At 45.0% G+C, this 21,964-nt stretch overlaps 1 protein-coding gene across 2 annotated transcripts in view; it reads left to right on the forward strand.

The window, feature by feature from the left end:
• Positions 1-21,964, forward strand: part of CNKSR3 (CNKSR family member 3) — a 91,037-nt gene that overhangs the window by 35,394 nt on the left and 33,679 nt on the right. The window contains exon 2 of one of the 2 annotated variants that reach the window (XM_032338659.1): positions 19,605-19,768. The exons of the other annotated variant lie outside the window; for it this stretch is intronic. Coding sequence (XP_032194550.1) covers positions 19,605-19,768 — 164 coding nt within the window. The remainder of the gene's footprint in view (positions 1-19,604; positions 19,769-21,964) is intronic. 2 annotated transcript variants of the gene reach the window in all.

A 21,964-nucleotide genomic window follows, 5' to 3' on the forward strand; every position in this document is an offset into this window, starting at 1 on the left:
CTGTCAGTCAAGTCCGTCAGGCACTTTGTCACGTTACCGTCGCCTTGCCTGGGCTTGCCTACCCAAAGGCAGGTGCTCTTACTTTTAATTCGTATTACCTGTATTTGTTCTGAAAGCTGTTTTTGTTGAAACTTGAAGAGCCAGAGGCTTGCAGCTAGAGTATGGACCGACTTATTGGAAATTTGCTGAATAAAGTTGGTTAACGCAGAGAAGGGACACCTGTCAGCCCGGTGTAACCGGCTACCAGAATATGATGCTGTTTGTGGCATGATTTTTTTAACCCCCGCCCAAGTATAATCCTCACCGTGGAACTCATTTTCTGACCATCTCTTTCAGGAAAGGCATTTTAGCAGGGTCTTCTTCCAAAGCGCAGAACTTGTGATGTAGTAGAAGTGATTTTAGATGGTCTCACTAAGGCAAGGGAAGGCCGTGTTTGTGGCCAGCACGTCTTCAACACCTGTCACTTGCAATTTCCCTCTTACAGGAGGCAGGGCCTGGGAGACAGTTATATCCAGCTAACTTAGTTTTCGTTATATTTATGTTTCTGATACTTTGTTTATGGTAAGTGATACTAATTTATAACAGTGATTTAAAGGCTCTTTTAAAAATGAATTGGTTTTTAAAAATTTAGAAATGGCACCTAGTGTGGCAAAATCCTGAAGGTGGTTCTTAAACAAGTGAAGTTTGGGAGTACTGTCTTGGTGTAACCCGAATTTTCCCCCTGCCATCTGCCATTTGGTTTCAGGGACTTACTGAAGATTTGGATGTTAAAACACAATAAATACTGTGATAACACAATAAAATATTGCTTTACACCCATCAGTATGGCTCGGATTAAAAAAGTGGGTAGTATGGCTGTTGGTGAAGATAACAGAGACATTAGAACCCTCATAGAATTGTTGGTAGGAATGAAGAATGGGGAGCGATGGGTGGCTCAGTCTGTTGGGCTTCTGCCTTTGACTCAGGTCATGATTTCAGGGTCCTGGGATCATGCTCCACTTCTGGCTCCTTGATCAGTGGGGAGCCTGCTTCTCCCTCAGCCTCCCACTCTCTCTGCTTCTGTGTGCTCTCTCTTTCTCTGACAAATACAAAACCTTTGGAGAAAAAAAAAAGAAGGAAAAATGGTGCAGTCCCTTTGGGAAATAGTTGGGCACTTCCTCAGAACGTTAAACGTAGAGTTACCGGAAGACTCAGAAAATTCTTTTAGAATAGGAGGTATATACCCAAGAGCACTAAAAAAAAAAAAAAGTATGTTTACATAAAAACTTACACAGAGGTACTCATAGCAACATTATTCATCATAGCCACAGAAGTAGAAACAGTCCATATGTCTGTTAGCCAACGAATGGATTAAGGAATATGGTACCAATGCAGTGGGATATTAGTTAACCAGAAAAAGGAATGAAGTATTGTCACATGCTATGATATGGATAAGGCTTAAAAATATGATAGTGAGTGAAATGAGCCAGACACAAAAGGCCACATATTGTGTGAGTCCATTTATAGAAAATGTCCAGAATAGGCAAATCCACAGAGACAGGTAGTAAGGACTGGGTGTTGGGGACACAGACTCATTGCTGATGGGTATGGGCTTTCTTTCTGGGGTGATAGAAATGTTCTCAATTTAGGTAGTGGTCATCAAACCTTGTGAAAATACTAAACATCGCCAAATTGTATACCTGAAAAGGGTGAACTTTATGGTCTGTGAATTACAGCTTTAAAAAAATCTGGCAGCATGAAAATGTATGCGTGGTCATAGAAGGTTTACTCTAAAGGTGTGAGTGACCGCCACTGCTTATGGGATGGGCTTCCTGTCCTTGCCCCTCTGCTACTGGGACTGTGCTTTTCCCCACACGTCCATGTGGCCTCTGGAGCCAGAATGCTAACATAGACTACCATGGGTCAGTGGGAACCTGCTGTGCAAAGCATAAGGTTGCATTTTTCTATCAACAGTACTACTCTAAGATTTGTGGGTTATTCATATATATTCTGCATGTGTAAGGGAGGGAGGATGGGAGTTAAAGATGCCGAATGGTAGTTAGAGTAGGGACAGGAGCCCTGGGCTTCATACTGTGCTTGGTACTACAATGTGTACACAAGTTGTCACACACTTGAGAGGGACCCGGCCAAAGACCAGAGTTGCCAAATGGGGTTGAGGCTGAGAAAGTTCACTCTTGCCAGATGGGCACACCTATTTAAGGATTTATTCTAATGAACCTTTTCATTGATGACGCTATGAATACTGACCCGAGATGTCTTAATAATAATAATAATAATAATGATCATAAGGTACTTCATGACTTGCAAACTACTTAGGAAAACTGTACTTCCTGTTATCTTAGTTTACTGCTAAGAAAACAGGCTTCTGAAGGTTAAGTAACTGTTCTTAGACCCATAGGAAAACAAGATGTCAAGCCCGATCTCAAGCCCAGGTTGTCTGACCGAATGGCCGCTGTATTTTCATGCTTGCCCCACATGCTTTCCTGTTGTTCTGGAATGTGTGGGTCCATTCGTCCTGTATTCAGTCAACGGTTACTTACTGAGAGCTGCCTGTGTGCAAGAACCTGTTCTCAGTGCTGGAGATAGGCAGGTAATAAGAAAATGAGAACCCTGACTCAGTGGTGCAGACGGTCCAGAGGGAGGAGACAGACAGGAAGCCATTAGTCTAACAAGCAGGGTAATTTCAGAGTGATGTCTTAAGAAGAAAATCAGAGGCCAGCATGAGAGACATGGCTGTGACACACAGATGGGCTTTTTAGATTGGATGATCAGGGCTTGTCTCCCCTTGAGGTGACATTTGAGTTGTTGAGATTGGGGGACCTGAGAAAGCTGGGCAGAGATCTGGCAGAAGAGTTGTTAGGAAGAGGAACATCTCGTGTATTCCATACCCTCAACATTTCCTATGTTTCTTATGGGATCACATTCTGAGACTTGAGTTTAAACTATTGTTCTGGTTCTCTTCCGTGTTCACATCTATCATTTTGTACTTTTTGACAGAGCGTGTGTGTGAGTATGTGTGTACTGTATTATATATGGTCTAAAAACGGAGTATGACCCATGGGTTTTGCTTGGGTGACTAGAACCCCTGACCGCATTTCTATGGCCCCTCCCCGGAGCGATCGAGAGCAGCTTCTAGGTGAATTGGCTCAGATGCAATGAACTCTATTCTAGGGAACGTGTCATTCTTCTGGAACTCTGAAGCAGGAAACTTTTGTTGGTAGTGTCATGTCTGTCCAAAACAAGAACCAGGCAAATACCTGCACGTTTCAGGGCATGGTGGTGGTGTTTGGGGAGGAAGGAGTGGGAGGTTCCATGGACTATGGTGCAGTGAACCCTCCAGTTTTATGGCGTTTCCCAGTTTTGGCAGCGTGGCTGCTCACGCTCGCGTGTGCTTCTGTAGGCAGGTGCTACTTTTGTGTCTGGGTGTGTGGTGAGACGCAGGTCCGTCCCTGAGCCCAGTGAACTGGCCTGTTCCCCACAGAGGAGCACACTGCAGACAGAGTTAGATTTTTTTTTTCCATTTTTCTTTTCTTTTCTTTTTCTATAGCCTTCGGGATTCGCAGGTAGGTTTGACTTGTACCGATGGCTGCATTTTGTCTTCTTCGTGGTGGTGTCTCTTCCTGCCTTTGTTCTTGGAATGCTCATGTCTACAGAAGACCTCAAGTGGCCTAATGGCCCATGTTTGTATTTGGTCCCAGAAAGAGAAAACTTGCCTTTTTCTGTATTAAAATTTTAATAAAGTAAGTTTGGGAAATAGAAGGAGAAAGTCTTGTGACTTCCACAGATATTCAGTCCTTGATTTATTTATTTATAAGCGAGAGAGAGAGAGAAAGAGAGAGAATGTGCTGGAATGGAGGAGGTGGGAGAAGGGCGGACGGAGAGAGAGAGGGAGAGGGACTCTCACACGGGCTCCATGCGGAGTGCGGAGCTTAGCATGGGGCTGTCTCATGGACATTGAGATGCTAACCTTAACCAAAACCAAGAGCCGGATGCTTAACTGACTGGGCCACCCCAGTGCCTTGGTTTTTAATCCTTTAAAGGCAGTCAGTTTTATTGGTGTATCATCATGTCTTACAGTCACCACTGACCTAACTAACAGGCCTGTTTCTGCAGCTGCATTCAACAGTGAAAGGGCTAGAAAAGAATGGTCTCGATTTCTTAGAAAACAGAGTTCGTCTCGCCTGTCTTTTAGAGCGGGACCGGGACGACTGGGACACGAGTTGATACTGTCAGGTATTAGCAAGCACACGGCTGCAGGAGCTGTTGGTTTTCTCATCTGACCTATGATGGGAGGGCCGTTTGTCCTTACATTGCCATTGCAATGTCCCATGGTCATCACAGATCGGAAACTAAGCTGCAAGGACTTGTACTGTTGCACAAAACCGTATTTTCCTTAGATCAGTTAAAGGACTGTGGGGGAACATTCTGCATTGGCGCACAGAGAGGCAGTATATGGAGGTGAAGGGGAGAGACCCTGGCTCCAGCCCCCAGGGTGTGAGCCCTGCCTCTGGGTCCCCTTGGGTAGGTCACTTTGCTTCTCTGGGCCCTGGTTTTTCATCTCTGAAGTGGGAGGCTGGAGTGCACACTCCTGGGGACAGGGGCAGGATGGAAGTTTTTAGATATAGAGGTCTCGAGAAGGGGCCTGCCCTGTAGTAGGTGACATTGAATCATTTTGCCAATTTATATGTGTAATTTTGTATATTTATTTTTCCCAATTCTATTTTTCTTAATTTTGTATCGTAGGAAACCCGGTTTCTTGTTATCCATAGTATTTGGTAAGACGTCAGTCCTGTTGTATTTCTCATTAAAGACTTGAGAATTTGTTTGAAGCCATCGTTCTGCGGGTCTCCAGAGCGGACACAGTCCTCTGAGGTTCTGACCCGCATTTGCTCCCGTTCGAGGATGTTTTTCTCTAGGGGAGGCCGGTAGCTTAGGTGTCATGGCTCATTCAGGCCTTTGACTTTCTTTAGCGTACTTTAAAAATCTGATTTGTACAGTAGGTCCGTATGAATGTTCCCACGTGGGGGATTTTTTTTTTTTTTTCTTCTGAATGGCTCCAAGCGCTCTTCTGTGAGGGGAGGGAGGGAGTGGGCACTGCTGTCCCTGCTTCACGATGAGGAGGGATCCCGGGTGCGTGGGGGGGAGTCAGTGGTGCCACATCTCCAGTTAGGCCTAGCTGAGCCAGCATAGGACCTGCTTTTTTGTTTAATTCTGCTCCATTTTCTGGGCTTGTGTGATCTTCTTTTAGCCTTGAAAGTACTACTTTTTCACATCGGTAACTGTATACAGATAGTGCTAATTACATGTCCTGTTGATGGGAGCAGGCTGTGATATTTGAGCCCTTGACCTCTCTGTCAGTAGGAGGTTGGAGGATGCTGGTGTCTTACTGATTTGAAGATGGGAAGAGGGAGGTAGTGCTCTGAGATCATAGAATCCTAGAAATACGGTGCTGCTGGGACCATGGGATCAACCTTTTGTCCCCTGCCTTTTACACCTTGGTGAATGGGTGGAGTGATGGGCTCGAGGTCACGTAGCGGGTAAGATTGGAGCCACAGGGCCACGTGCTCTGTCCCCCACACGGTACAGAAAATAAAAGGGTCTTTGGAATGAACATCGTGCAGGTAGCACAGGACATGGACATTTTGTGTTGGCCCAGAGTGTCGTAAACACTGGGTTTTCTGGAGAACCAGGAGAAGGCTTTCCTTTCATCACTTGGGGAAACCAGAGCCGACATCTGTCAAGCCGTAATTGTGGCCGACTTGTGGGAATTTTGTGTGGAAGCTGCTAAAAGATTCTCCCCCTGCCCCACTGTGGGCTGCAAGGGTTGAGACCTTCTGTTTCTCTTTTCTGGTTGCCACTATCCACAGCTCTTGTGACAGGGGTTAACGAAAGACCCAGAGGAGGGGAGGGTTGGACAGGTTGGCTAAGAAGAGCACAACCCCATCGGTTTACACCCCTAAGCGGTGGTCTTCATCCTCAACCAGGATTTTCCTTGTTTTCATCTCTTCCATCCAACCAGGATTTGGGTGCCTTCTTTATACCAGAGAGTGTGCGTGGTGCACTTGTAGTGGCGTAAAGACTTCTTCCCAAGGAATACACATGCTGAAGACCCTAGGTTTTCGATAATATTGCCCCAGTCTTGGCACTTGGGTGGCTCAGTGGGTTAAGCCTCTGCCTTCAGCTTGGGTCATGATCTCAGGGTCCTGGGATGGAGCCCCGCATCAGGCTCTCTGCTCGGCGGTGAGCCTGCTTTCCCCTCTCTCTCTGCCTGCCTCTCTGCCTACTTGTGATCTCTGTCTGTCAAATAAATAAATAAAATCTTAAAAAAAAACAAAAACAAAACACAGCTCACAAATTTGCTAAGTCTAAAGGAAGAACAAGGATGGTCGGGCTGGTTCCTATATCCGGATGAGCTGGGGCCTCCCGCCGCGCACTCTCTGAAGGGAAGCCTGAGGGATGAGGAGGCAAGATCATTCTAGGGAGAAGGAACATGCTTTGAGGTGGAAAGGAGCTTGAGATGTAGATGACGCGGATTAAACCAGTGTCCGGCATAGTGGTTGGGGGAGTGTGGGGCACGAGAGAAGTTGGAGAGGCAGGTAGGAGGCTCACACACCAGATTGGGCTTCCCAGGCTTGGATTTCTCCCTAGTGCAGTGGGAGGCCAGTAGGGCTTGGAGCAAGGGCGTGGTGTTGAAACTGTGTTGGGAAGGCTTTCATGAACCTTGACAACATTCTATTATGTGAAAGAGGCCGGTCACAAAAAAACATATATTGTAGGATTCTATTTTGGGGAAATGTCTAGAATCTGTTATGTGAAATAACCAGGCAGATCCACAGATTTAGAAAATAGATCAGTGGGTGGGGGTGTGCCTAGGGATGGGGGTGTGAAGCGGGTTGTGTGTGTGCGTGTGTTGGGGGGGTTGAATGTGTGCTAACGTCAGTTGCGATTGTGTTGCAGGACTCTGAATATACCAGACCCATTGACTGGTGAATGCAGTAGGTGGACTGGATGGTATGCGCATTATGTCTCCGTCAAGCTGTCATTTAAAAAATCAGAGAAGAGCCGCCTGGGGTCTTGGTGGGTTCAGTGTCTGCCTTCAGCTCAGGTCGTGATCCTGGGGTCCCTAGATCGAGCCCCATGGGGCAGGACGGGCTCCCTGCTTGGCTGGGAGTCTGCTTCTTCCTCTCCCCCTGTCCCTCCCCCTGCTCCTCCTTTCTCTTTGTCTCTCTTGCTCACACACTCCTTCCTTCAACAAATAAATAAAATCTTAAAAAAAATTTCAGAAAAGACTGATGGTGCCTCACCCAGTGCCGTTGCCCCAGGCAGCTGTCCTCAGATTAGCAGCTGTTTTTGGCTTTTCTCTACCCTCCTTGTGTCGGAGCATCCCTGCTGCACTCCCCACCCCCCCTGCCCCGCAAAACACATCAGCTGATGATGATGTCAGCTTCTTGCCCTCAGACCTCCAGCTTCCTGGTCGCACATGGGTTCCTGGGCTCCCGTTCACAGTGCTCGCCAGTGGTTTAAATCCTGACCCTCCTGCTTATTGGTTATGTGACTGCAGGTCAGCTCCTTAAAAACTCTCTGAGGCCCAGTTTCTTGTCTTTGAAAAAACAAACAAACAAACAAACAAAAAACTTAAAATTTTTATTTTCACATTTACTAGCACTTATGCTTTAAGAATATTTAACTCATTTAATCATCCAGATAACTCCACAAGATAGGTACTGCTATCTTTCCATTTTGTAGATTAAAAAAACCGAGGCACAGAGTGGTTAACTAACTTGCCCAAGATCACACAGCTGGGAAGGAGCAGAGCTGAATCCAGGCAGTCTGGCCGCAGAGGCCCTATTTCTTAATTACTCTGCCTTGCCGCTGATCCTGGCCTGTAAAATAGTTTAATAATAGCCCTGTCCTTGCTTTGCTTACAGTCCTTTAATCCAATTACTTGAACATAAGTTGTAATGTTGCAGCATTTCTGCGGCGCTCAGCATGGTAACTAAAACATAGTCTGTGAATTAATGTACTTAATTAAGTCACTTTCACATCCTTTCATTTCTTCTTTGACCACTTCAGACCCTACAAGGATTTGGGTGCCGCGTTAAGGTCTGGGTTCTGTCTTAGTCCCATCCTTCGACTGGCCCAGTGTCTTGGGGAAGCCCTCTCTCATTTTGGCTTCCTCGTCAGTGGAGTGGAGGTCCTTCTAAGCTGGCCAGCATCCTCCCGAGGGTCATCGCACGGAGCAGTGAGATACTGTGCGTGCAGGTGCTCTGTAAACCTTTCAGCCTCCTCTTGACCCAGTGGCTTCATTTAATGTGCAGCCCAGCTGTTGGGACGCTTCCCTTGGAAGCAGTGATGGCAGTGTTGGTAGAGGGCTAGACGGACCGGTGGCAGTTTTTCCCAGGAAATCAGCGGAACAGAAGTGACGGATGGGTTACGTGCACCGGGGTGCTTTTCCCCGGATGGTATGGACACCCAGCTGGTGGGCAGAGCTGAAGACCAGTTTCTAGGCTGGCAGACATGACCACCACCTGGTCCACCTGTGGAGTTGCTCTCCGCCGTGCTCTAAACTTAGGCTTGCTGCGTGCAGGGAACTAGTTCATTCTTCCCTCCATTCAGCATAAGCATGCCCATGACAAGAGTTGGAGCCATTGTTTGGTTTTAGAGCAAACCTAATCGAGAGTTCTGGCAAAATAAGTTGTGTTGGGGTGGGGGGAGAGCACAGCTTAGCTCTGAGTGAAGTAAGTTCTTTTCTCCTCTTCTACATCTTGCTCCTAGCCCCCGCCCTTGGGTCCAAGTATTGCAGAATTGGATACGGTGGTTTGGTTACTGAATTACAGCAGCCAGCCTTGGGAAGTACATGTTTATTTTCCCCAGAGCCTGTGGAATCCTTTATGTTCCTCTCCACGACTTTGTTGTTGTTTTAGAGTCCAAAAAATTGTTTGGCATTTTGTGTGGAACATCTAGTAGGATACATTTGTGTAAGCGTGCATACGCGCAGATGCGTGTAGACATCCTCAGACACTGAAGTCAATGTCAAGTTTCTTCCTTGCCTTCAGTGTTACCTTTCATGTTCAGGATATCTTTTTTGAGGGCCGCAGGCAAGGCGGGAGGACTCAGAGCTAAACAGTGAGGGCTGCCATTATATTCTGAATTCTGATCATCTTTTTCGACCATTGGTTCTTTGGTTGATTCTGATTTGCATCGGAGTTTGCATTTGTCAGTTCTTTTCTAGTGATTTAGATCAGGATAAGCATCTCCTGAAAAAGATGACTTCAGACAATACTGCTTTCATCTCCCTTGTGCCCAGAGTGGACGCTTCTCTCTGGGCACTTCTCCCTACAGGGCTGGTGGGTTCAGGACTCTGAAGGGTCGGCAGGACGGGTCCCTTTCACAGTGTTGTGCTGGATCTGTTGAAGGGATGGGAGGAGACAGGGTCAGATTGCAGGGCCTACGACTCTGACACAGACTTTCCTGGTGAAAATTGCCAGCTGGAAGGCATTACTTACCAGGGCAGAAACCTCAAACGAGGGTAGGCCGTTTGACTGACTGTTCTCTGGGTAACTTGAATCCTTGAACTAAGGTAGTTTTTCTATTTTTACTTCCTTAAATTATCCTGGCATGGATAGATTGGCTATTTCCAAGTTTTGTTTCAGTAACGGATCGTCTGCTTTGGTAGTGAAACCCAGAAAGCGGTTTTTTCTTGGTTCCATTTTCTGACGTCTTGGGAGCGACAGAAGTCTTAGAAGACATGAGTGCCTAGCAAGAAAGCAGAGTTTGCTTTAGAAACAAAATACCGACTGCCCTCTGCTCTCCTTGTTGTTACTTCTTGAGAGAAATGGAAGCCTGGGTTTGTTGCTACATAGTAGGTAGCTTTTCAGGGATGTGTGGACCAGCTATTCCCAGGTGGTTAAGAATACGAGCTTTTACTTTGTCTTCAGCATTACTGTGCTCTCAGCTCGGTGCCCTGAAAAAATGTCCAGTAGCTTATCCTTCCTCCTCCAAAGCAGTTACTCCATTCCATCGATACGGTGAAGGAACTTGGTTCCTAACTGGGCTTCCAAGGCTCCCATTGCTGGATCTTTCCATGTGTTTGGGTTTCATACTGCTTGTGCTTTAAGGCAGAGGAGTCCTTAGGGATGGCTTCCTGTGGTCGGACTCTAATCAGGGCAGAAAACCCAACAGAGTTTTCCAACCAAGACCAAGTTCATTCACTTGCTAATTATTTTTGGCTCTGAGGCTGTTTGAGATTTAAGTTTCTGGGCCAGTTATTTCCCCTCTTCGCACTTGGCTGTCATAATGAAGGTAAGTCGTGCTCGCTCAGACATGTTACAGGAACATACACTTGCAGACCTGGAAGGAACCGAGAGGTCCTCCAGCCCAGCTTTGCAGACATTGTGTTGTGGACCCCTTTCCTCAAGTTACGTTCTACTGGATGTGTGACAGGACGAAGGAGAAAGTCAGTGTGAGTAGTGGTAGGTGTGGGGCCCAGTTCTAATCCAAGTCAGCTCATCTGTGTGGGAGGAACTCAAGAACTGGGAGTCAAAGCAGAGTAAGGCAGGTACGCCACGCGGTAAAGGGCAGAATAAGATACCATTTCCTTTTTCCTTTTCTTTTTCTTTTTCTTTTTTTAAAGATTTTATTTATTTATTTGACAGACGGAGATCACAAGTAGGCAGAGAAGCAGGCAGAGAGAGAGGAGGAAGGAGGTTCCCCACCGAGCAGAGAGCTCGATGTGGGGCTCGATCCCAGGACCCTGGCATCATGACCTGAGCCAAAGGCAGAGGCTTTAATCCACTGAGCCACCCAGGCGCCCGATACCATTTCCTTTTAATAGAAGGCAGATCAGTGACTACCAGGGACTGTGGGGAGGGAACTGACTGGCAGCAGGAACTGTTTGGGGGATGGTAGAAATGATTATCTCACGATCGAGGTGTGGTTACATGACTGTATGTATTTGTCAAAAAAAACTCATTGTTGAGTTGAAAATTGGTGAATTTTATCATGCCTCAAAAAAACCCACAAAAAACAACAAAAAACCGACCCAAAGGAAATAATACACTGGATAAGAAGTTGTAAGGGGCATCCTAAAACATGTTTAAGATTTTTGTGGGGGAGGGGAGATAACATTTTCTCAGCTTTTTTAATTCAGTGTAGTTATAGAAAACGATTCTTTCAGAAATAGAAAAAGAAAAGAAAAAAACCCAGATTCACTTCAATCCCAGTCTCGTCTGTTTTTCCACTTGGCAGATTGATCATCACTTTGTACTCATCACTGCTGTGAGTTATACCAGGGGTTGGTAGAGGGCCAGATAGTAAATATTTTAGGCCTTGTGGGCCGTTCAGTCTCTGTCACCGCACTCAGTTCTGTCACTGTAGCGTGACAGCAGTCAGAGGCAGTAGGTATGCCAAAGAATGAGGCTGTGTTCCTGTAAAACTTGACTTACAAAACACGGCAGTGGGCCGAATTTGGCCTTTGAGCTGTATTTGCGAACCTGGGAGTTATGTTCCTTTTGGAAAAACTCAGCAAAGCGGACATTTTCTCCATTTTCACCGGGAGGATGAATGTCTTAGAGAAGGGGGGAGTACAGGGAAGTTGGGAAGAGAACAGGCCCTCCAGGGCTGAGCTCACAGACTTGGATCTGTAAAGGGTAGGGTGGTTTTGCTGACATGGAATTATGGACGATGAATTAAGAGGAAGAGGGGACTGAGTGTGGCAACCGGTTTCTAGATTATTGTAGAAACCTAGGCAAGAGGATTTAGCTAGGACAGTAACTTGGGATGGAGAGTTCCTAGGGAAGGGCTGCTCTAAAACCTAACATAAGAAATAGACATTTCCAAAGGAAAAGCTAAAGATTGAAACTTTTTTTTTTTAAATCACAGAGCAAATATATATTTAGGGTGTGATTTCTCATTAACGGGATGGCAATGCCACATTTCAGTTGATTCTTGTTAGATCTGATCATCATTGCTTAGAAATACCAGTTCTACCATTTTGATAATTTGCTGTACTTGTATTATCTTCATTGCTTCCCATGCTTGCTTCTCCTTGTCCTCTTGAGATCTGTGAGGGGGCACCGCGCATCCTGAGCCAAAGTAGGGGATGTGTGGCTGTAGTTTCTTCCCTCCAAGTGGATATAGGGTAGGCTAACAGGGGACAAAGAGGGTCGGGTTGTGAGGAAACTGGATTCTCCTTATTCTTCTTTTTTAAAATATTTTACTTGTGTATTTGAGAGAGTGTGCATGAGCAGGGGGAGGGTAGAAAGAGAAGCAGACTCCTGAGCCCAACTCAGTCTTGGGACTCTGGGATCATGACTTGAGCCGAAGGCAGATGTTTAACTGACTGAGCCACCCAGGTGCCCCAAACTGGGTCCCTCTAAACTAAAGGGTAGAACTGCTTCTGTCAGAGGCTTCAGGGTGTGTGCCTGCTGTCTCAGGCTGCCCCCGAGAGGTGGCCCTTGGACCCTCTCTCTTTCACCTGTTTCCTAGAGACACTGGATGCAGTTTTGACTTCTTCAGGAAAGGTCAGTTAGTCAAGGGCATGTCCAACCAGGTAAAAAGAATTCCTCAGTCCTTCAAAATTACACACCCTGTGCCTCAAACAGAATGTTATTGCCAAAACTCAGATTGCTATATTTAAACCAGTTTTATCAGCTGGTTTTAAAATTAAGTCCTAGAGACTTCAACGAAACAAGGGTGACAAAAGAAAGTCATTCCAAACGGATATAGTTGGGTGGCTCACTTCATAAAAAGGGCACTTGGAGGTCCTACCAGTATACCATGATACTGAAATTGGTTTTGCTTGGTTAATTTAAACCACACCGAGCTTTGGTTTGATACCATGTTTGGGAGATACTATAACATTGTGGATCAGGAGTGTCAGCCAGTTGGGAAGGCAGAAGAACTTTGCTGTGAGGTTTTAAAAGTATTGGAAACAGTCAACAAAACAAAGAGGCAACCCGTGGAATGGGAGAAGATATTTGCAAATGACACCTCAGACAAAGGGCTGATATTCAAAATCTATAAAGAACTCCTCAGACTCAACACACACAAAACAGATAATCACACCAAAAAATGGGCAGAAGACATGAACAGATACTTCTCCAAAGAAGACATACAAATCATTAACAGACACATGAGAAAATGTTCATCATTAGCTATCAGGGAGATTCAAATCAAAACCACATTGAGATACCACCTTACACCAGTTAGAATGGCCAAAGTCAACAAGAGAGCAAACAACAAGTGTTGGAAGGATGTGGAGAAAGGGGAACAGTCTTCCACTATTGGTGGTAATGCAAGTTGGTGCAGCCACTTTGGAAAATAGGTGGAGATTCCTTAAGAAATTAAAAATCGAGCTACCCTATGACCCTGCAATTGCACTACTGGGTATTTACCCAGAAGATACAGATGTAGTGAAAAGAAGGGCCATCTGTACTCCAGTGTTCATAGCATCAATGGCCACAATCACCAAACTGAGGAAAGAACCAAGATGTTCTTCAATAGACAAATGGGTAATGAAGATTTGGTCCATATATACAATGGAATATTATGCCTCCATCAGAAAGGATGAATACCCAATTTTTGTATTAACATGGACGGGACTAGAGATGATGCTGAGTGAAATAAGTCAAGCAGAGAAAGTCAGTTATCATATGGTTTCACTTATTTGTGGAGCATAAGGAATAACATGGAGGACTTGGAGAGATGGAGAGGAGAAGGGAGTTGGGGGAAATCAGAGGGGGAGACAGCATGAAAGACTGTGGACTCTGAGAAACAAACTGAGGGTTTTGGAGGGGAGGGAGTAAGGGATTGAGTGAGCCTGGTGGTGGATATTAAGGAGGGCATGTATTGCATGGAGCACTGGGTATGGTGCATAAACAATGAATTTTGGAACACACACACACACACACATAAAATTAAAAAAAAAAATAAAAGTATTGGGAATTCCAAGAATATTTTGGTTAGGTATAAACATATGACCCAAGTCTTGTTTCCTTTCCTCCAGTTCAGATCATCCAGAACTGACCCGTTCCCGAGTCCTTATCTGCTTCGTGGTAGAAGGCCTTACACTTGGTAGTTAATTGCTCCATAAATTATGTTGAATTAAGTTGAATATGTGAGATCTGTAATTGATCCCCGTGGTTGAAGAACACCGTATCCTTGATCCCGTTTGCTCTTAAGAGTCCTGAGTAAGACACGAGTTCGTAAGTCTTAACTGAACCAATTTCTGAATCAAACAGAACAAAACCCTATGGTTAAAACATGCTTCAGTGATCAAAAGTACCAGGTGTAAAATGCTATAAGACCACTCTGGGCTCACTCACTGTATTTGCAGAATTAGAGCTTTTGCTGCCTTGAGTTGTATAGACCAAAGGCATAGCCTCTAAGAGGTCTTTCCAGGGGGCCTCACCTGCAGAACAGAGGCTGATCTAGGCAGTGACCTGATTTTAGTCTCCTACAGAAAAGAAGAAGAGACTATTCCTATATTTTCTCTAGTGGAGCATTTACTCTAACTTTTTCACCTTCATGGACACAGCCTTCCCACATTTTAAAGATTTTATTTATTTATTTAACAGAGAAAGATCACAAGTAGGCAGAGAGGCAGGCAGAGAGAGAGGGAGGGAAGCAGGCTCTCTGCTGAGCAGAGAGCCCGATGCGGGACTCGATCCCAGGACCCTAAGATCAGACCTGAGCTGAAGGCAGCGGCTTAACCCACTGAGCCACCCAGGCGCCCCCTTCCCACATTTTAGAGAGATTAGTTAATTTTTGTTTGTTTTGTTTTCATTTGTTTGGTTTTTATTGTTTTTATTTTTAAAAATTATTGTATTACATTAGAGACTAATTAATTAATAAAGAATTTTTTGTGTGGGACAAGTATCTTGTCAAAGACTGGAGTTTCACTTTGGAGTTTTGTTCTGTGTATGGTCCTTTCCTTAATATAGAAAGGACCTTCTTTAATCTTGCCACATTGAGACTGGCAGCGCAGACCTGTCGATGGTATCAGCGACTGTAGTTTCCTTCTCTCTAGTTACTCGCTGGCATGGGAAAATGAAATCAGGGGACTTGTACACCGGAGTGGCTTTCATATTTTTGTGAAGTTCCTTGTCTGTCTGCATGCATTCATTTATTGACTCCACAGATACTGTTAAGCACTGACATTGTTGGAGATGCTGGGGGATAAACAGGGAACAAAGGGAAGTCTCTGCTTTCCTGGTGCTTCTATTCTTGTCTCAATCAGAAAACATATTTGGGTGGAATCGCTGATGGGGGCAGGTTCCGTGTTTGGGAACACCTCCTGGGGAGGACTTAAGAATCTGTAGTTAACTGTGTTCCCGAGGAGGGGCCATCTAAGCATTTGGGGGTTTCTTTGTCTCCCTAGCAACTTTTATTCTGAACACTGAGCAAATTGAGGAGTTGAACAAATCACATTAGAGTAATTACCATGTGCTTCATGGTGTTCTCAGCCCATTACCAGTAACTGACATTTCAGTTTTGTTACGGGTCCGTGCAGTAGGCAGTGCTGGTACCCTGTCTTACAAACCAGGGAACTAAGTCACTTGTTCCCCTAAGCAAGAAGCAAGACTCGAATTGGTACTCAGGCTCTTCACCATGGCCCTGTCTGCTTCTACCTCTGGGTGAGAGATTGCTTGTTTTGCTTCTCCTGTTTGGGATTTCTTTGAAAGTTTGAGAGTATTCCGTGCCAGATTTGGGGGCAGTGGAGGGAGTCTGGGCCTCTCTCCCTGTGGTTTGCATTCTTTGGGAGCTCCCTTTCCTTTCCTTCCTTCCTGATTCTTTCACATTGAATTATGTGTTTGATTTGTCTGAATGGTATGTGTTTAATTTTATTTAATGATGTGTGTTTCTCTCCGTTCCGCTAGATGTTCTGTAAATTCCTCGAAGCAAGGATCTGGCAAATAGGTACATGTGACAAATGGGTCAAAGCGTGTATTGCAAATTCTAAAATGATTAGACCAGTTTACTTGAAATTGGGGATTTTCCTGTCCTTTGTGGGACCGCATAATAGTTTAATTTAGCTGTTGACAAATGTTTAACTTTATTCTGATCAGTGGGATGTGAATAATAGGCCATAACGTGTTAGAATAATGAAACTGGGGCAATATATATTTTTTTAAAGATTTTATTTATTTATTTGACAGAGAGAGAGATCACAAGTAGGCAGAGAGACAGAGAGGTGGTGGGGGGAAGCAGGCTCCCCGCTGAGCAGAGAGCCCGATGCGGGGCTCGATCCCAGGACCCTGGGATCATGACCTGAGCTGAAGGCAGAGGCTTAACCCACTGAGCCACCCAGGTGCCAAGACTGGAGCAATATTATTGAAAACCTAGTGTCTTCAGCATGTGTATTCCTTGGGAATAGGTCTTTATGCCACTGTAGGTCTTTATGGCATTCTTACTTGATAATTCTCCTACATGTTAGAGATTTTTGATTATTTGAGGTTAGGTCATTGGTATTTCCTCAGAATCCTCAAGGACATTCTGTCCCTCCTTTCAGGGAAATGTTCTTCTTCTGTATTCTTCAAGTTCTCAATCTCTGATCACGTGGACAACTTTCATCCTATCAAGAACCCGCATTGCACCTCCCCCACAGCTTTCTCTGTGTCCAAAATACCTCCTCATGCTCTCAAGCTACTCCTGAAATCCTTTTCCCTCAGTGAAATTCTTCAGTTAATTAAAAGAGGAATCCGGCCTCATCTTCATTTCTACTTATTACTCAGGGAAGAAGTTTAATGAACTTTCGTGGTGCATGGTTTCTTCCCTTTAATTTTAATGGACTTATTTATTGTGCCCTTGAAAACTGATAGGAATCTCTGTTTTATGCTTTACTTTGCACAGTGAACTTGCTTGGCCCGGTAAACATGGATTTCAATTCTGCCAGTCCCTGGTCCCTGTGTATTTTGTCTAAGAAAGAGTTTATGACATGTGGATGAAGAGGAACTGAAACCCTGTTACATTTGTGTTGGCTTAACGGGGCTGCTGTGAAAACGCACCAGGGACGGGGTCAGGAGACAACAGAGATTACTTTCCTGCCAACTCCAGAGCCTGGAAGTCTGAGATCCCGGCGTTGGCGGGGCTGGCTGCTTCTGTGGCCTCTCTCCGTGGCTTGTAAATCGCTTTCTTCTCCCTGGGTCTTCCTTCACACAGTCTTGCCTCCGTGTGTGTCTCCTCTTCTTATAAGGACACACCAGTTATCTTGGATTAGGGCCCATCCTGATGATCTCATTTTAACCTAATCACATCTTTAAAGCTTTATCTCCAAATACAGTTACTTTCTAAGCGCTAGGGGTTAGGTCCAACATATAATTTTGGGGAGACACAATTTGGCCATAACAAATTTAAATGTATAACACGGTTGTCCTAAACTTTTATGATAATTAAAACAAAAATTCCTTTTAAAGCTGAAAAATGGGCGAGGGAGGAGGGCATCCGGATAGAGAGAGGACTGCAGGCTATTGCTTGTGATCTGGCTTAGACCTGGCTAAGTGATTTACGCTGAAATTCATAGTACTGAAGACTTTTTGTTCAGATTCAGTGACAGTACTTTCTAAGTACCTCTAAGGTTTCGTGATTCTCTCTTAATAAGTGTTTGTAATTAGACCTTACTGCTTATCGGGGAAGATGCTTGGAGGGGAATTTTTATAATCTTGTGTTTCATGGGTAGAAGGAACAGAGCTTGTGTCCATTAGGCCTTGATCTGAATTCGAGGCCTTTTCTTCTTGGAGCGAGCTGAAGAAGATGGCTATAAAAATCCTTCTCTTGGCATCTTACCAGCCATGTGGCTGTGGACAGGTTATGTGTTCCCCATGCGCCCTAATTTAGGTATCTAGAGATTGGGAAGGGAGCTGGCAGGAGGCTTTCCTTGGCTCTGGGCACTTGTTACTACTGCTCATGTACATCGATGCCGTTGCTCTGTAGACTACTCTGGGTGGTGCGTCCTGGAGCGCAGCCCGTGCAGCCCCTGCAGCCTTGGGGCTGAGGCTCCGTCTTCATACCTGCTGCCTTGGGTAGTCTCGGGCCTGTCTGACTCACGTGCCCTGATGGCCACTTGTGGCTCTCGGCTGTCAGAGTGGAGCTGGGCTTATGTCAGTGTCTCTAATCTGGCCTGCAGTGTGATGGAACCTCTCAGCGAGAGAGGCGTCACATGAGGGAAGATGGGTAGTTTCTGACGGATCATCTTATATATATTTTTTTAACCTCCTCTTCCTGTATTTAATGGAGTCCCCAAATATTGATAAGGACATTGTTCTTTTTATATCTGCTCAGGAGGCAAATGATGACAGTGTGTGGGGCAGAGGTGTCATTTAGCCTAGCACATCGGCTTTTAAGATCCACGGACGTTAGTATAGCCAAAAGCCAGTACCAGACCTTGTGTCTACTTTTCCTAGTCCAGAGTACCCACCTGGCAGAGCTTTGGTGAGGGGTCAGTGAGCGTGTGTGTGTGTGTGTGTGTGTGTGTGTATGTGTGTGTGTTAGAGGACAGCTGCATGCCTTCCACCTACTTTAGGCTGGTTAAGTTGAATTTTCATCCTCTGTGTTAGGATTAAATTTTTATAAGCCTCAGTGTTGGAAACACTAAGGTGGCATTTATTATTAGGCTTGAACTGACCAGTTGATTCAGTGTAAAATTTTATTCCAGTAAAACCATTGAAACAAGTCGACCAGAGAGTTCTCTGTATAGCATAAAGAACCCCAAGTTCTGAGAGGCTTACCTGTATAACTAGTTTAGTCATTATAGAGGAGCATTAAAATACAACACTGTCAGCAGTATTATTGACCTGGAAGAAGTCCCATGAGTGAACCCACGGACCATGCCGTTCTCTGGTACCACTGCTGGTATCTTCTCCTTTGGGTTCTGTATTCATCAGAACTTTTTCAGTCACGAGGGATAGAAACCCAACACAAACAAGTTGAAGCTGGAAAGGGAATTTATTTTAATTCAAGTGAAAAATTATAGATCTAGAATGATCCTTAAGCAGGAGTAGATCCAGGAGCATATTGGAGCATTTTCTTTCTCTCATGTGGATTTGTTTTCAGAAAACTGATCAGGAAAAGGACTGTCAGTATTCTGAAAGTTGTATCCTTATGACTTCCAGCTGGAAAGCAAGAACCTCTGTCTTCCTGTGTCCATATATCAAATATCAGGGAAGATATCAATTTGATTGGTTCTGCTTGGTCATCCTTGAACCTCTAACTGGCCAGCGACTGTGGCAGGGCTCTTGATTGGCAAGTCCACTGGGATCACAGGTGCTGGGACAGGGCTGGTGTCACATCCCTGCCTGGCAAACAGACATGTCTAGTGTATATAACCAGCTTTCCCAAGTTGGCAAGGGTTTAGTGTTTATTCTTTTAGTTGAATGGGGATGGAAAGGTTAACTGTCATGAAACTGTGCTAAATCCATTTGAAAATCTCAAGCTGTGCAGATCTGAAGACACATCTGAAAAGGGCCCATCAGGTGGGATATACATTGTATATCAACAGTGAAATAGTTGGACCATGAGTGGAGATACCCAAGGTTGATTTAAATGTGGGCAGTGTTTTGAGTCAAGGTAACAAAATGACAATAATGGACTTCTGCTTTTTTTGGTAGGGTTAGATGATTGCCTGCAGCAGTATGTCCACAAGTTTGAACGGGAGAAGATAAATGGAGAGCAGCTGCTGCAGATTTCCCATCAGGATCTTGAGGAGCTGGGGGTCACGCGCATTGGACACCAAGAACTTGTGTTGGAGGCTGTCGACCTTCTCTGTGCACTGGTTAGTTCAGGAAAAGATGATTTGTGCCATGATGATGTTCTTTAGAACCTTAATTCTCTCAAAACCCTCAGCATTCGTGGTTGAGCCTAGCATTGTTTTCTATTAATGATCCATTGAACTGAGGCATGAGCAGAACACAGCATAAAAAAGGATCAACAATATAAAAAGAAATCATTATCTAGACGAAGAGGTGGAAAACTGTGGCCTGCGGGTTAAGCCTGGCTCTTTATCGTTGTCAATAAAGTTTTATTGGCATTGTCAATAAAGTTTTATTGGCAAGCAGTTTTAATGAATAAAGTTTTATTCATTTCTGTGTTGTCTGTGGCTGCCCTCATTGCTACAGAGGCAGAGGGGTATAGTTGTGCCAGGGACCCCGGGGGTCCCCCAGAGTCCAGTGTGTTGATTGTCTTGCCCTTGAAGAAGCAGCTTGCCTTCTACAGAAAAAAGTCTGTGTTAGTCTCATTTTCTTATCTTCTGTGGAGAGTGCGAAGAAGGAGACCGTTCTGAATGACAGTGCGTCTTCTAAGCTGAAATGAGAAATAGGTTCTGATTTCCGTGCCTGTTTTTGTTACCATGAAAAGCTTTTTTATATTTCACAGGTCTTTGTGATATTTAAATAGCCGACGCTTGGGCGGGCTGCAGTCGGCCTATGAAATGGAAGCTAGATGGGAAACAGTGTGAGAGCGTAGTTCCACTCTGCAGATGACTGAGCTTCGGGTGGAACATCAGTGAGCTCAGTGCTGCCAGGTTCTGACTCTGGCCCGACATCCGTGGCTGCGTGGGCTAAAAACACCTGTGAGGGCCTCGGGTCTGCTAACTGAATGCCACACGGTGGGATCTGCATCTGTCTGTCTCCGTGCCATGTCCAGGATGCACTTTCCCCAACTGTCAGGATTTGGACCCACTCCGTGGCATTCAGGCTGGGTTAAGTAATGCCGCGAACCTCAGCCAGGGGTATATACAATTACATCACTGAGAATGGTGGGAAAGAATGTGCTCCCGATTACGGTGCCACGGCTGCTCTGCGTTCCGTCGATTGTATAACACTCTCCGCATTGTGCAAGTTCTTCTTCTTAAAATGGACAGAGCTTTGTCTCCGGCTCTGAGATGCGCTGCTCTTGTTTACAGAAGTAATGGGGAAATTATTTGTGGTTGATAAATGAGCTGCCACAGGGGAGACGCTGTGGCCAAGTGGTGTGAGTGTTGGCCTGGGAGGCAGGCTCTCTGCATTCTCGTCCTGGCTCTGCTCCACACTCCTCAGTCTGTGACCTCCAGGGAAACAGGGGTGTCTGTTTTCCCCATCTGTACAGTAACACTTTCTGGATGTGGCAGTGCTCGAATGTGTGTGTTGCATTGCCCAGAAGATGTCTTAGAGTCCTGTTTATTATTAAAGCTGTATGGTGGTTTTTTTTTTTTTAAATACAGTGAAACATGTTTGAGTTTACTTTTATTATACTTTCTGGGAAGATCACTTTTCCATGTTTTCTGCTCATTTGATTTGTCTCTTTCAGCTTCAAGAAAGGGCTTTGAGCTAAATGACTTTGCAGTCAGCAGTGTGAGAGGTGAGGAGGAAGGGCCGTTGGAGGCACGTAGTGTGTAGCAAGCCAGGTGATCAACGTAGCAACTGCCTCTCTGCTTTCACCCCTTCTTTGCCTCTTAAAATATTGGACCGAAAGGAACAAAACTGGACAAATGCCAGAACCTAAAGCTGCATTTTATCTCCTACAATTTCCTTCTAATTTCCTTTGTAGACAAAGTTTGACCTCAGACTCATTCTGGACATGCTTTGTGCAGTAGAGTGCCAGCGAATGCATTGGACAGGAGGGGCACGGGGCGGGGGGGTTCTCCTCCACGTGTCTGTGCCTTTTCTGGGTTGGGGAGGGTTTTAGAGCATTGGAGTGAAATGTTTTTTCATCTTGATATATCCTTATAGAATGTTCCTGTTGAAATGCATATGATTGTTATTATGCTATCTGTTTAATGCATTTCCACTATGTAGACCTTTGTATATATAAATTGGTGATAATTTTTCACCTTGAACAACCCATCCCTTGGGCAGTTAATGTATATTTGCAGTTGGCCCTAGAGTTATAAAAGAGGCTGTAATGGAAACTTAGTTTGGTGGATGTTGGTTTTGTGATGGACAGGAAATGAATAGAATGTAGAAGAAAGAGGAGGCAACAAAACCACTGGAAA

Source organism: Mustela erminea, chromosome 4 (genome assembly GCF_009829155.1).
Source record: "Mustela erminea isolate mMusErm1 chromosome 4, mMusErm1.Pri, whole genome shotgun sequence".
Lineage (NCBI taxonomy): Eukaryota > Metazoa > Chordata > Mammalia > Carnivora > Mustelidae > Mustela > Mustela erminea.